A 16,292-nucleotide genomic window follows, 5' to 3' on the forward strand; every position below is an offset into this window, starting at 1 on the left:
CAGTAGTGTCCGACTCTCTGCGACCCCATGGAATACAGTCCATGGAATTCTCCAGGCCAGAATACTGGAGAGGGTAGCTATTTCCTTCTCTGGGGGATCTTCCCAACCTAGGGATCGAACCCAGGTCTCCCACATTGCAGGTGGCTTCTTTACCAGCTGAGCGATCAGGGAAGCCCACTGTGGAATCTTAGCTGCAGAAGGTTCTAGAATTCCCAGGGAGTGCCCCTACCCTACTCCAGGGTGGACCAGCCCCCTGTATATAAGAAGAAATAGGCGTTTCCTTGTCCCTGGCTCCTGATTCAGAGCCTCTCAAAGCCTTGGAATCTCTGGCGATAGGGGGATAGGACTCCTATCCCCCTATTCTTTGGTCTTTGGGAACATCTCTTGGAATTTCCTGGGTGACGAGAGAACTTTTTGTCCTAATGGGATAAATCCTGGTGGGCCCCTAGATAACTCAAATTGGAGGAAGTTGCCAGAGACCAAACCACGATTAGAAGCTAGGAACTTTCAGCCGCAAACCCCAGCCTCTGGGGAGGAGAGAGGGACTGGGGACTGAGTTACTGATCAATCATGTCTACATGATGAAGGCTCCATAAAAATCCCAGTGGCACGGAGTTCAGGTTGGTGGACACATCCATGTGCCAGGAGGGTGGTACACCCCAAGAGCACCCTTCCGGCCTTGCCCTGCGTATCTCCCCATCTGGATGTTCATACGTATCCTTTGTGACATCCCTTATAATAAACTGGTAAATGTAAGCACAGTGTGCTCCTGAGTTCTGGGAGATATTCTAGCAAATTATCAAGGGAATCCCTGACTTAGAGTCAGTCAGTCAACAGTAGGGGATGCCCAGGACCTATAACTGGCGTCTGAAGTGGGGGCAGCCTTGGGAAAAACAGCCCATAACCTGGAGTTTTGCCCTCATTCTGGGTCATTAGTGTCAGAGTTGAGCTGAAGTGCTCAACAACCAAATGTGCTGGGAGACTCAGAGAACTGGTTCTGGCATTGGAAGTCACCCCACTATCTCAACTTTCAAAGTGACAGGGAGACCCTCCCCCCATCATAGTGAGGGAAACATCAGGAGGACAGTCTCATGAATGCCCCAGGGAGGGGCCTTTGAGAAGCTCCTGAAGGCATGCAGAGAGACCTCCATCCCACATCAGAAGAGCCAGACCCAACCAGACACAAAATGAAAAGACAACCTACAGAATGTCAGAAAATATTTGCAAACAATGTGACTGACAAGGGCTTAACTTTCAAAATATACAAACAGCTCATACAGCACAATATCAAAAAAACAAACCCACTCAAAAAATGGGCAGAAGACCATGGGCAGTTTTCCAAAGACATACAGATGACCAGTAGGTACACGACAAGATGCTCAACATCACTAATTATTAGAGAAATACAAACCAAAACTGCAATGAGGTACCACCTCACACCAGTCAGAATGACCATCATTAAAAACTCAACATTCAAACACTAAGATCATGGCATTTGATCCCATCACTTCATGGCAAACAGATAGGGGGAAAGTGGAAAAAGTGACAGGTTTTCTTTTCTTGGGCTCCAAAACCACTGTAGATGGTAACTGCAACCAGGAAATTAAAACATGCTTGCTCCTTGAAAGAAAAGTTATGACAAACCTAGACGGCATGTTAAAAAGCAGAGACACCATTCTACCTACGAAGGTCCCTGTAGTGAAAGTTACGCTTTTCCCAGTAGGGATTCCCTTGTGGCTCAGGCGGTAAAGCGTCTGCCTGCGATAAGAGACCGGGTTCAATCCCTGGGTCAGGAAGATCCCCTGGAGAAGGAAATGGCAACCCCCTCCATACTCTTGCCTGGAAAATTCCATGGACGGAGGGGACTGGCAGGCTACAGTCCATGGGGTGGCAAAGAGTTGGACACGACTGAGCGATTTCACTTTCCAGTAGTCATGTAAGGATGTGGCAGACCATAAACAAGGTTGAGTGCTGAAAATTGATGCTTTCAAATCATGGTGCTGGAGAAGACTCTTGAGAGTCCCCTGGACAGCAAGGAGACCTAACCAGTCAATCTGAAAGGAAATTAACCCTCAATATTCACTGGAAGGACTGTTGCTGAAGCTGAAGCTCCAGGACTTACGTCACCTGGTGCAAAGAGCTGACTCACTGGAAAGGACCCTGATGTTGGCAAAGATTGAGGGCAAGAGGAAGAAGGGGTGACAGAGGATGAGGTGGTTGGCATCACAGACACAATGGACATGAGTCTGAGCAAACTCCAGGAGATAGTGAAGGACAGGGAAGCCTGGTTTGCTACAGTCCAGGGGGTCGCAAAGAGTTGGACACGATTGAACAACAAAAAAGTCTACAGATGGTAGATGCTTTAGAGGGTGTGGAGAAAAGGAAACCCTCCTACACTGTTGGTGGGAATATAAATCGGTGCAGCCACTATGGAAAAAAGTATGGAGGGTCCTTAAAAAATTAAAGTCACTATATGATCCAGCAATCCAACTCCTGGTATATATCCAGAAAAGAAAAAAACACACATTTGAAAAGATACGTACTGTTAGCTGTGGATGTGTTGTATATGGCCTTTCTTATGTTGACGTAGGTTTTCTCTATGCCCACTTTCTCAAGTGTTTTAATCATAAAGTGGTATTGGATTTTGTCAAAAGCTTTTTCTGAGTCTACTGAGATAATCATATGGTTCTTATTCTTCACTGTGTTAATGTGGTGTATTATACTGACTGATAAATCCTACTTAGAATGGTGCATGATCCTTTTAAGGTGTCATTAGATTTGGTTTGCTAGTATCTTGTTGAGGAATTTTGTGACTATGTCCATCAGTGATACTGGCCTGTAATCTTTTTTATGGTATCTTTGTCTGGTGTTGGTATCAGGGTGATAGTAACCTCAGAGAATGAGCTTTGGAGTGTTCTTCCTCTGCAAATTTTCGTATGAGTTTGAGAAGGATGGGTATTACACCTCTTCACTGAAAGTTTGATAGAATTCCCCTATGAAGCCATCTGGTCCTAGACTTTTGTTTGTTGGAAATTTTAAAATCACAGTTACGATTTCAGTACTTGTGATTGGTCTGTTCATATTTTCTATTCCTTCCTGGTTCATCCCTGGAAGATTGTGCCTTTCCAAGAATTTGTGCATTTCTTCCAAGTTGTCCATTTTATTGGCATATAGTTGCTTGTAGTAGTCTTTTACGATCCTTCATATTTCTGTGGAGTCAACTATAACTTCTCCTTTTTCATTTCTAATTTTATTGATTTGAGCACTCTCCCTTTTTTTTTCTTAATGAGTCTGGCTAAGGGTTTGTCAATTTTGTTTATCTTTTCAAAGAGCCAGCTTTTAGATTCATTGATCTTTTCTGTTATTTTCTTCACCTCTATTTCATTTATTTCTGCTCTGATCATTAAATTTTCTTTTCCTGTACTAACTTTGAGTTTTGTTTGTTCTTTCTCTAGTTGCTTTAGGTATAAACTTAGGTTGTTTATTTGAGAATTTTGTAAAATGTTTCCTGAGGTAAGGTTGTATTGCTATAAACTTCCCTCCTAGAACTGCTTTCCTTGTGCCTAAAGGTTTTAGACTGTCACATCTTCATTTTCATTTGTCTCCGGGTATTTATTTCTGCTTTGATATCTTTGGTGATGCACTGGTTGTTTAGTAACATGTTATTTAGCCTTCACATATTTGTGTTTATCACAGTTTTTCTTTGTAGTTGATTTTCTAATCTCATAGCACTGTGTTTGGTAAAGGTGCTTGACATGATTTCAATTTTCTTAAATTTAATGAGGTTTGCTCTATGGCCCAGCATGTGATCTATCCTAGACAATGTTCCATGTGCATTTGAAAAGAATGTGTATTCTGCTCCTTTCAGATAGAATGTTCTATAAATATCAATATAAGACAACCAAGAGCTAACATCATATTCAACAATGAAAAGCTGAAAGCATTTCCTCTAAGATCAGGAACAAGGATGTTCACTAGTGTCACTTTTATTCAACATACTTTTGGAAATCCTAGACACAGCAATAAGAGAAGAAAAAGAATCCAAATTGGAAAGGAAGAAGTAAAAATGTCACTGTCTGCAGATGACATGATACTATACACAGAAAATCTTAAAGATGCTACCAGAAAACTACTTGAGCTCATCACTGAATTCAGTAAGATTGCACGATACAAAATTAATACACAGAAATCTCCTGCGCTTCCACACACTAACAATGAAAGACTGGAAACAGAAATTAAGGAAACAAGCCCATCTCCCATCATATCAAAAATAATAAAATACCTAGGAATAAATCTACCTAAGGAGGCAAACGACCTGCACTCTGAAAACTGTAAGACACTGATGAAATAAATTAAAGATGACACAAACAGATAGAAAGATATGCTGTGCTCTTGGACTGGAGAAATAAATGTTGTCAAAATGACTATACTATCCAAGTCAATCTACAGATCCAATACTATCTCTATCAAATTACCAATGGCATTTTTCATAGAACTAGAATAAAAAGCTATTAAATTTGTATGGAAACACAGAAGACCTCAAATAGCCAAAGCAATCCTGAGAAAAGAAAAATGGAGCAGGAGGACTCAGGCTCCCTGACATCAGACTATACTACAAAGCCACAGTAATCAAAACAGTATGGTACTGGCACAAAAAACAGAAATACAGACCAATGGAACAGGACAGAAAGCCCAGAGATAAACCCACACACCTGTGGTCAAGTAATCTACAACAAAGGAGGCAAGAATATACAATGGAGAAAAGACAGTCTCTTCAATAAGTGGTGCTGGGAAAACCAGACACCTACATGTGAAAGAATGAAACAATATACACAGAAATAAACTCAAAATGGGTTAAAGACCTAAAGGTAATACCAGAAACTATAAAATTCTTAGAGGAAAATGTAGGCAGAACTCTCTTTGACATAAATTGAAGCAGTTATCTTTTTGAATCCACCTCCCAGAGTAATAGTGAAGGACAGGGAAACCTGGTGTGCTGCGGTCCATGAGATCACAAAGAGTCAGACATGACTGAGCAACTGAACAACAACCCAGAGTAATGAAAATAAACAAATAGGATCTAATTAAACTTAAAAGTGTTTCACAGCAAAGGAGACCATAAACAAAATGAAAAGACAACCCACAGAATACAGAACATATTCGCAAATAAAGCAATCAACAGGGATTAATCTCCAAGATATACAAATATCTCATGCAGCTCAGTATCAAAAAAACAAAGATGGGTGAAAGATCTAAGTAGATATTTCTCCAAAGAAGACATACCCTAAGGCCAAAAAAAAAAAAAAAAAGAAAATATGCTCAACATCACTAATTATTAGAGAAATACAAATGGAAGCTACAAAGAAGTATCTCCTCACATTGGTCAGAATGGCCCTCACCAAAACATCTACAAATAATAAATGTGAAGAAAGGGTGTGGATAAAAGGGAACCCTCATACACTATTGGTGGCAATGTAGATTAGTACAACCATTACATAGACAAGTATGGAAGTTCCTTAAAAAACTAAAAACAGCACTAACATACGATCCAGCAATCCCATTCCTGGGCATATGTTCAGAGAAAAACTGTAATTCAAGAAGATACATTCACCCCCTATGTTCATAGCAGCACTATTCACAATACTCAAGACACAGACTCTTAAATGTCCACTTAGATTGACAGAGGAATGGATAAAGAAGATATGGTGTATATATATACACAATGGAATCCTACTCAACCATAAAAAATAAACAATGCCATTTACAGCAACATGTGCCTAAAGATGATCATCCTAAGGGAAGCAAATCAGACAAAGACAAATATATGGTATCACCTACATGTGGAGTCTAAAAAAAAAAATGATAGATGAACTTGTTTACAAAACAGAAACGGACTCACAGACATATAGAAAACATAGTTACCAAAAGGGGAAGGAGGGGAGGAATAAATTAGGAGTTTGGGGTTAACATATACATACTATCAACAAGGATTTACTGTATAGCACAGGAAACTGTATTCAATATCTTGTAACTACCCAGAACAGAAAAGAATCTTAAAAGTGTGTGTGTGTGTATATACATATATACACAAAAAACTGAAACTCACAACTGAAACTAACACAACATTGTAAATCATATATATACATAAAACTGAAATTCATACCTGAAACTAACACAATATTGTAAATCAATCATATTTTAAAAATAAAATCGGAAGAAACAAGCCCATCTTTCCCTTGGAGCCAGGCTCACTAGGGCATTTCAGGGAGTCTGAGAAGTGAGAATGCTTCTCAATTGTTTTCCTAAAACTTTACTTCCTAATTCATCAATATTTCTTGTTCTAAAGATTCTAGATTATGTGAATGGTATGCTATTATTTCATGTTTTCAAAGGAAATATTACCTTTCATCTCATTTTTTCTTTTTTCTCCAACTTTTTATTTTATATTGGAGTGCTGTTGACTAACAATGACTAACAATGTTGTGTTTCAGGTGTACAACAAAGTGATTCAGTTATACATACACATGTTATCTATTCTTTTTCCAATTCTTTTCCCAATTAGGTTGTTACAGAATATTGAGAACAGTTCCCTGTGCTATACAGTAGGTCCTTGTTGGTTATTTTAAATATAGCAGTGTGTACATGTCAATCCCCAAATCCCTAACTATCCCTTCCCCCACCCTTACCCTCTGGCAATTTTAAGATTGTTCTCTAAGTTTATAAGTCTGTTTCTTTAACACCACTTTGAACATAGTCTTTCAAGAGGAGTTCTAGTTTCTTCTTGGCTTTTTCAAGAGATGCCAGCAAGATTCCAGCATCTCAGAGCTTGTCACTCTGAGCAGCCACCCTGGCACCTGATGCAACCATTAAGGAAAGGATACAAGGGACAAAAAACAAGGAGAGATCTTCAAGCCCCGCACTGCCCCGTATCTTCTCTAGTCTCCTCCCTGTGCACCCATCTCAAAGCCTTTCCCCATTTGACATCCCCTCCAATTATCTCAGATACCTCAAACCCAAACTGTCCAAAAGCAAGCTCATGGTTTCCTCCCAGCCCCAGATGCCAACACCCACTGACCCCCACCCTTAAAGTTCCACATAAGTGAATGGCATCCAACTCCATTATTGAAGTGACACAACCAGAAAACTGTCATCCTTATCATTTCCTTCATCCTCACCACCCACACCAACCCATCAGCCAGTGCCGACCATTTCACCTCCAAAGTATCTCTAAACCTACTCACTGTGGACCACCTCCTTGGTGGCCACGACAGTCCAGGCTGCCTTTATCTCTCGCCAGTCAACCACGGTGGCTGCCTCTTAGGATCTAGTCAGATTCTCTTCCAATCTGATGCCCCACGCCACATCTACAATGATCTTTTCAAAATGCATGGCTGCAATCAGCTCTCCCTATCTGAAGCCCTCCAAGGGCTCCTAGGGTCTTAAGACAAAACCCAGTTCTCTAAAGGGAGCCTACTACACTGTTGGTAGGAATATGAACTGGTACAGGCACTATGGAGAACAGTATTGGAGGTACCTCAAAACAAAGAGAGCTACCATATGATTCAGCAATCCTACTCCTGGGCATATATCTGGACAAAACTATAATTAGAAGACACACACCCCTATGTTCATAGAAGCACTATTTACAACAGGCAAGATGTGAAAATAACTTAAATATCTATTGTCAGATGAATGGATAAAGATGTGAAACATGTACACAATGGAATATTCAGTTCAGTTCAGTCGCTCAGTCGTGTCCGACTCTTTGGGACCCCATGAATCGCAGCACGCCAGGCCTCCCTATCCATCACCAACTCCCGGAGTTTACTCAAACTCATGTCCATTGAGTCAGTGATACCATCCAGCCATCTCATCCTCTGTCGTCCCCTTCTCCTCCTGCCCCCAATCCCTCCCAGCATCAGGGTCTTTTCAAATGAGTCAACTCTTCACATGAAGTGGCCAAAGTATTGGAGTTTCAGCTTCAGCATCAGTCCTTCCAATGAACACCCAGGACTAATCTCCTTTAGGATGGACTGGTTGGATCTCCTTGCAGTCCAAGGGACCCTCAAGAGTCTTCTCCAACACCACAGTTCAAAAGCATCAATTCTTCGGCGCTCAGCTTTCTTCACAGTCCAACTCTCACATCCACACATGACTACTGGAAAAACCATAGCCTTGACTAGACGGACCTTTGTTGGCAAAGTAACGTCTCTGCTTTTTAAGATGCTATCTAGGTTGGTCATAGCTTTCCTTCCAAGGAGTAAGCATCTTTTAATTTCATGGCTGCAATCACCATCTGCAGTGATTTTGGAGCCCCCCAAAATAAAGTCTGACACTGTTTCCACTATTTCCCCATCTATTTCCCATGAAGTGATGGGACCAGATGTCATGATCTTAGTTTTCTGAATGTTGAGCTTTACTCAGTCATAAAAAAGGAAAATAATGCCATTTGCAGCAACATGGATGCAACTAGAGATTATCACACCAAGTGAAGAAAGCAGAAAGACAGAGATCATATGATACCACTTATAAGTGGAATATGACACAAATGAACCTATCTCTGAAGCAGAAACAGACTCACAGACACAGAGAACAGATCTGTGGTTACAGGGCGGGAGGGCAGGTAGGTGAGAGAAGGGGATAGGAGAGAGATGAATTGGAGCTTGGGGTTAGCAGATGCAAACTATGATATATAGGATGGATTAACAACAAAGTCCTACTGTATAGCACAGGGCACTATATTCAATATTCTGTTATAAATCAAAATGGAAAAAAACATTTAAAAATGTATATATAACTGAATCAGTTGGCTAGAGAGCAGAAATTAACACAATACTGTAATGAACAACACTTCAATTAAAACAATAAAAAACAATTCTCTGATAAGCCTCCCAGGACCCTAGTCAGATGCCCTTGTTCTCTGTGCTCTGCCCACCCTGGCTTCTGCATCCCCTACCAGGTCTGGTGGCTCTAACACAGGCCTTTGCATATACTGTTCCCCACGTCCAGAAGGATCAAAGTCCAGCACAACTGGCCCTTCATCCAGCCATCCCATGCATGGCCTCCGGGTCTCTGTTCAAGGATCCTTTCACTGAAAACGTTCCCTGGCTGCTCAGACTAAGTGTGACATTTATAACAGACTCCCCCTTCAGTCTTATTCTTTTCCTTCCCCAGAATATGCATCTCAGTTTACAACTTCCAATCAGTCATGTGACTGCTGGATTGACTTCTCTGATCACTACTGTATCCCAGCCCCTTTTCACACTGCCCAGCAAACAGAAGGAGGTTCTTAACAGATATCAACTGAATGAATGAGTGAGTTGAGATATAGAGTCTGACTCATCTTTTGATATTCCAAGATCTATGGTCTCCCCAAAATAGGCCAAGGCCACAAGTTCTACATGTCTACAGAGATGGGCAATTACCAGAGGGATGGGGTATTGGAGCGCCAGGACGACGAACAGGCAAGTCATCACACAAACGTGCAGTTATGCAAAGCCACTCTCCAGAGGAGATGGCGCGGGTGGGGAGGGGAGTCAGGGCCAAAGGCTGTGAGCATCACCCCAATTCTCCTTGGGGAGTAAACCTCTGATTTCAGAATGGCTCCTGCAGTGGCTCTGAAGAGTGGTGAGGGTGTTGTTGGTGATCAGAGTCAGAAAGGGCCCCATGGTTATTGCTTTGGAGGAATTCTCAGGGAAAACTAAAAGAAATTCAAGTTCAGCATTGGGTCAAACCCATGTGACATTTTTTCTTGTTTCACTGCCAACAGCACCACTATTCAGAAATATAAAAATGAATCTTGAGTGCAGGAGGGCATAAGACAGTTACACATCCCCCTAAATAAGCCCCCCAGCCCACAATTCTAAGGAGCTGAGCCCCCAATACCATGAGAAGAGGAAGTGGATGTTTATTAAGACACAGAGAACAAAGTGGAGCACCTACAGCTGCCTTATGCTGGGCTGACCAGTCCTTGTGCCTCAACAAAGCAGGAGCTCACAGCCTGGACAACGGCCGGCACAAGTGGGTGAACTCTGGCCAGCACATGTGCACACAGACTGTGAAGGACAAAGTGGGTGGTGGTCTGGCTGGTCCTAGACAAGGCCGATCATGCCCACTCTCCCAGTCATGGCTTCCATCTGGGGAAACCTGAAGGTTTAGGGCTGGGTCTCATGGCACCATGATGGTAAATGAATGGACCTCACCAACTCCAGTTCCCCAGCCCAGGCTCCTCTCTTATTGGTTCTGTGGGCACCAGACCCCCTTGAGCAGAGGGAGCATAACAGGTCTTGACTTCACTGCTCCATTTTACATGAACAGGCAACTTAATGTTACCAGGAATCTAAGCTATGTTATGGGTTTAGCTATACTATTGCTTCTCAGCCTTTTAGCTAAGATCAAGTGTGGTATCTGTTCTCAATGAAACTATGAGCCATGCTGTGTAGGGCCACCCAAAACAGACAGGTCATGGTGGAGAGTTCTAATAAAACATGGTCAACTGGAGCACAAGCTGGAATCAAGATTGCCAGGTGAAATATCAATAACCTCAGATATGCAGATGGCATCACCTTTATGGCAGAAAAAGAACTAAAGAGCCTCTTGATGAAAGTGAAAGAGGAGAGTGAAGAAGTTAGCTTAAAAGTCAACATTCAGAAAACTAAGATGATGGCATCTGGTCCCATCACTTCATGGGAAATAGATGTAGTGACAGTGACAGGGAGTGGCAAACCACTTCCGTATTCTTGCCTTGAGAACCCCAGGAACAGTATGAAAGGCATGCTGCAGTCCATGGGGTCGGTCACAAAGAGTCTGACACAAGTGAGTGACTGAACTGAATGGGCTAAGGTGACCATCATCTTTCCAACTTATGGTGAATTTCAAACCGAAATGTACCCAGTACACATCTTACATCTTCTTTCCAAGGTGAGGTATCATACATGATATTCTTTAGAAAATTCCGTGTGTTCAACTGGCCCTGGTTCTTCCTTTTCCACTTCTCTTCAAGACGATCTGATTATAAACAGAACTGCCAAGAAGCCCCCTGACACCCCCTGGTGATAAATAGAACTTTACTGTATAATAATCTTTATCGAATAATACAATAGAATATAGTAAACCATACCAGTTCTCACAATATTCGTAAGAATTCTGCTAGCTGGAGAATGTGCTTCAACAGTCACAGGAATTTCTTCTCTGATAACAATATAATGCATAACATATATATAACACATAGTGATAGTGAGAGTGAAGTCGCTCAGTCGTGTTCAACTCTTTGTGACCCCATGGACAGCAGCCAACCAATCTCCTCCATCCATGGGATTTTCTAGGCAAGAATACTGGAGTGGGTTGCCATTTCCTTCTCCAGAAGATCTTCCTGACCCAGGGATCGAACCCAGGTCTCCCGCATTGTAGGCAGACGCTTTACCATCTGAGCCACCAAGGAAGGCCATATAATGCATAACATAAATATAATGATAACAAATACAGAATATTCAGAAACACGCAGAGAAGAAAACTTGACACCCATTCACTCCCACCTACAGAGATAATCGCTGTTAATATTTTGGCAATTCTTCTCCCCCACGCTAAGTAATGTATCCTTTTTTATATGAAACTGAGGTCATATGAGATATGCTTTTTTTTTTGGTGACTCTCTGCACTGAACATCAGATCAACCACATTTCACAACACAGTTGCCATGGCTGTTTGCCCCAAAACTCACTTAGCCAACCTCCTTACACTGGACATTTGGGCACACAAGGGATGATCTATTAAGTAACCCTCCACTGACTCTTCCTGAGAATAAGTTCCTGGAAGTGAAACGGCTGGGTCAGAGCACCCAGGTTTGGATACTTGTGGCCAAACTTTCTTTCCCAAGTTTACTGTGTACCTTCCCGAGTAGCGTGTATGGCCGGCCGTCTGTGTTCCCCAGACCAGTGACTGGTGGTTTCTTCTTGGCTTTTCCATTTTAAATGCAATGTGCTGTGTTGAATACAGCAAAATTCATCTCTGGAATTCATCTCCATCCTGGGGAACCTAGATACACAAAAGACAGCGCTTCTGAAATGACCAAGGAAACATGAGACATGCCTAAATGTGAACTGAAAGCTGAAACAGGTTTTGCAAACTAAATGATTAAACGATGCTATTTTTCTGATGAAGTATGAATGAAAACTTTGGGCCTGGCCCTGCCCACCTGTTTAAAATAATCTATTAGTGACAATGTTTCCATGGCTTGTCACTCTGTCCACCCAGTTGTTGGTGGCCTAGACTCTAGAGGGATATCATCCAAGCTTTACATCTCCCAGTGCTCATTCTGGGTCCGCCAGTCTTGCAGCTCTACCTGGCTTCCCCAAGCTGGAGAAGGAGGTACCCATCTCAGGCCTTCTGGGCAGAGCAGGGTAGACTCTGCCATGCATCAAGGTGAAGCTCCCTTCTGGGCATGTCTGCCGCCTCCACAGACTGACTTGCTGGATACAGGAAGACACCGGTGACTCATCTTCCTCTGGAAGGCGGGCAGGACCATGGCATTCTCTGAAGGTGAAGGTGCCTCATTTAAAATTCACCAAAAATCCCCAGCGTCTCCAACAGCTCCTTCCGTCTGGGAAGTGGTACAAGATTTGTCACGTTTGGCGACTCACCTTTGGCCACAGCAAGTTCCAGCTCGGGAATTTAATCATCGTATTGAACAACTAATTTCTAAATTGGGCTTGTGATCAAGACTGTTTTATAGGAATATTAATTGTTTGAAGTGTACAGCCAGAAAATACACGACAACCTAGATTTTATGGCTTGTTCTAGATGATGGTGACACATTACTGAGACATGCATCTGCTCCCTAACAACATAAATTGGATGTTGTTTATAATAATGCAGCTGGAGCAGTAACACTTTATCATAAGAGCTGCTGCCCCCATGGAAAATCATTACTCAGCGTACACTTGATAAATTGGTCATCATTCCTGGGCAGAAGAGGTGATGGGACCTGTTTTATTTACGGCAATATGTTATCTTATTAGGCTGATTTTTTTTTCTTACCAGAATGATTATGTTACTTCTTGTGTGCTACTCAGAGAATTTTATTAATGTCTTGAATCTTATGGGCATTAATGCCGGAAGCAGGAGTAACCATTCTTAATCTCAGGATTATTTTTAGGGGAGAACCTGGGAAAGAGATTTTCACTGACAGATTTAATCTCTTACTTCCCAAATGGAAAAACAAAGAAGAAATGATGATGATGACAAGTAAATTGGTTCCCCCAAAGTTGGCCAGGGCACAACAGGTGAGCCACACTGACTGGATCTGCTCTTTATTTTTTTGCCCTTTAAACATAAGACGACAGTGGTTGACTGTGGTTCAGTAGATTGTGTGAGGCCGGGCCTGCCATGCTCCTAGACTTGTGTCCCCAAGGGAGCCTGGCCACTTCTCCCCGGTGACTAAGAGAGAACAGAGTTGTGCTGTGCCCACCATGCTGCTACCACAAGGCAAACTGCCCCAGACCCTGGTCACCAGTGCCCTGGGCCAGCGGCATGTGTACCAGTCCAGTGACAGGGGCTCAATGTCCTTGCACATGGCAGCTGGGCCAGGCACTGGCTGTGAGTGGCCACTACTCACTAGGTTGCAGGCTCCCTGGAGCCCCTAAGACTCTTCCCAGCTTCTAGCAGCTTCAAAGTTTTCGCACAACAGTCTCTCCTGACTCACCAGTGTCGTGCACATCGGATTCATCTTTGGGGGCTGACTGAGTCTCAGAGGTGAGCCTGTGGGAGGCAGGGGTGCAGATGGGGTTACAGACAAAGAATCATAATCATGTTTGCACAGGGTCTGGCCATTTTTGAATGCTTTTACAAACGCTGTCTCAAGGTGATTTGACCAGGGATTTGAGTCTGTTGTTTCGTCACTCCATCGTCTCTCTTTGTGACCCAGGACTGTACTCCACCAGGCTCCTCTGTCCATGGGATTTCCCAGGCAAGAATATGGAGTGGGTTGTCATTTCCTTCTCCAGAGGATCTTTCTGACCCAGGTATCGAACTGGTGTCTCCTGCACTGGCAGGCAGGTTCTTTACCACTGAGCCACCAGGGAAGCCTGGGGATTTAAGTAGGGGCTGGGAGATCCAGCTCCACTGCACCCTCAGGCTGGCTCACTCCTAGCAGCTCCAATAGCCCACGTCTTCTGGAAAGTAGGGTTCATGCTAGCCCCACGCAGTGGGCTTCCATGAGGATCCAGGGGGGTAACCCACACAAGCACATGCCGATGCTGGCAGTTACTGTGCACTGTCCCCCCTTCAGAGAATGAACAACTGCAGGGGAGCAGACACAGCAGGATGCGAAGGGCACTGACCTTCCATCTGCTTCCGCTTAGGTCATCCCAGGTGATTTTTCACAACCCTCCTCTTTCACGGGTGAGGAGACACAGGCTGGGTTCTCAGTGGTCATCACTGTTCAGGGTGGACGCTCCCCTGCTGGGGGGGGGCGGGGGGCTGCCCTGTTCCCCAGGGGGAGGTTCAGTAGGGGCCCTGGCCTCCACCCAGCAGAGTCCAGAGGTACTCTCCCAAGTGTGACAACCAAGAAATCTTCGATGCTGTCAAATGTACTCTGGAGGGGACGTTACCCCAAAGTTGAGACTCCCTGAAGCAGAGTACCTTGTCGAAGGCTGATAAGAACAGAGCCAGGGCCAGAGTCTAGTCTTAGAGGCACAGGGGTTCATTAAAACAGAGTTGAGATGAGGTTCCAATCACATGGGGACAGATGGATACAGAGTCTTCAAGGCAACTGGAACAGAGGGAAGGCCCTGTGAGGAATGGCCACTGAGGTAACCAGAGCAAAGGCCTAGAGGGAGGCCACACAGGTGACAGAGGGGCTACAGAGGGAGGGGACACCACAAAGGCCTCAGCGAGCCCCCAGAGGAGGTTGGACCTGGGAAGAAGTCAGGCCCAGGAGCCAGGTGGGGCAGGTCCCTGCGGGTTGGAGCTGGAGGGGCCTGCAGGCCCGGCCAGAGTGAGGACATAGGCCTGGAACAACAGGCCCCCATGACCTACAGGAGGGCCTTCTCCAGCGATGGCCTCATCCTGACAACTGCCCTGTCACTGCTGACCATAGACAAGCTGGATTGTGAGAGAAAGAAGCTACATACACAAATGTGGGTATAGAGGTGGGCCTGGCTCCTGCAGGTGGTCAGCAACCCTGAGCCTCACTCTGCTCAGAGATGGCAGCGGCTGACGTGGTGCTCTGCTCAGAGTTGACACCAACCAGTCACCTGTCCCCAGCCCCCCATGGACAGCAAGCCAGGGCTTGTGACAGGCCTCTCTCTGTCTCAGGTTGGAGGGGGGCAGGGTCTCACAGAGGTATCTACTTTCCTCGCCATCTGGGGAGTCAGGATTTCCTGCGCCAAGTGACAAATGCTCACGCCTCTCACACTCCTACTCCTCAGGAAATCCGGCCCAAGAGGCAACAGAAAAAAAAAAAAACAACCCTGTGTGGGTCATCAGTCTATTTTTATTCTGCATGGCCTGCCTCCACCGCTGTCCACCAGACAGAACTTCAACCAGACGGGTGTTCAGGAAGATGCTAGAAATGTCTAGCCTGCAGATGCCGATGGGCTGTTAACAGAGGTCAGGCTGTGGAAACAGGCAGCCTGCTGGGAGGTCCCAGGCTGAACGACTTTAGAGAGAAATTGGTGACCAGGCCCGTGGGCTGTAAGATCACAGGCCTTTTTACTTTGTAGTATCTCGGTAGAGCAGGGCTTTCTCCCCCAGAGTGACACAGCGCTCCCTGACTCATTCAGAGAATCACTCTCACATTTACTCAGAAAGTTGTATGGCTGCTAGGAGCGGGGCTCCAGGTCCCACACTGGATCTCAGGGCGAAGAAGAAGAAAACTGACCTAGAACGATCAAGCCCACTGTAGCATCATGGGAAGCTGTGCCCTGTGTTATGGGCAGATGGCCCACCTCAGCGACAATGATCTAAACTTACAAACACACACACACACGGCTGCTGGCTCAGCTCAAGGAAGCAGATGTCCCCAGTTAAGCATGACTAGCTGGACCAATTCTGTCCTCCTTTCCCATCACTGGTTATTGCAGGAGCCAAGACAGATGCCTGTTAGCCCTGGACTGGCTTCCCTGGTATAAGCCCCGCCAGCCACCCCTCCAGAGGCCTCTCAGGAGGTGCCATGGAGCCCAGCCGCCGGCAGAGGGGGCCCCAGGCTACCGGGAACCAGGGCTGCAGCAAAGAAAGCAGTGGGGAAAGTACAGAGCTGCCTAGAGCACGCCAGGGATGAGGCTGATCAGAAAACT

The 16,292-nt window shown here is 44.6% G+C and overlaps 1 protein-coding gene and 1 pseudogene across 4 annotated transcripts in view; one reads left to right on the top strand and one right to left on the bottom strand.

Moving 5' to 3' along the window:
* LOC147360954 (uncharacterized) overlaps positions 1 to 16,292 on the bottom strand; it is a 64,713-nt gene that overhangs the window by 35,439 nt on the left and 12,982 nt on the right. For 3 of the 4 annotated variants that reach the window (XR_015139528.1, XM_086333983.1, XM_086333982.1), the window contains one exon: positions 11,888 to 12,033. Coding sequence is in view for 2 of the 4 variants with exons in the window: in XM_086333983.1 (XP_086190109.1) it covers positions 11,888 to 12,033 (146 nt within the window). In the remaining 2 variants the exon portion in view is untranslated. Of the gene's footprint in view, positions 1 to 11,887; positions 12,034 to 13,699; positions 13,756 to 16,292 lie in introns of all 4 variants that reach the window. The other variant, XR_015139527.1, reaches the window with a different exon arrangement.
* Positions 10,369 to 10,453, top strand: LOC147360955 (U2 spliceosomal RNA; annotated as a pseudogene).

This window comes from Bos grunniens, chromosome 13 (genome assembly GCF_055505025.1).
Source record: "Bos grunniens cultivar Pamir isolate PY7600 chromosome 13, Bosgru_T2T1.0, whole genome shotgun sequence".
Taxonomy (NCBI): domain Eukaryota; kingdom Metazoa; phylum Chordata; class Mammalia; order Artiodactyla; family Bovidae; genus Bos; species Bos grunniens.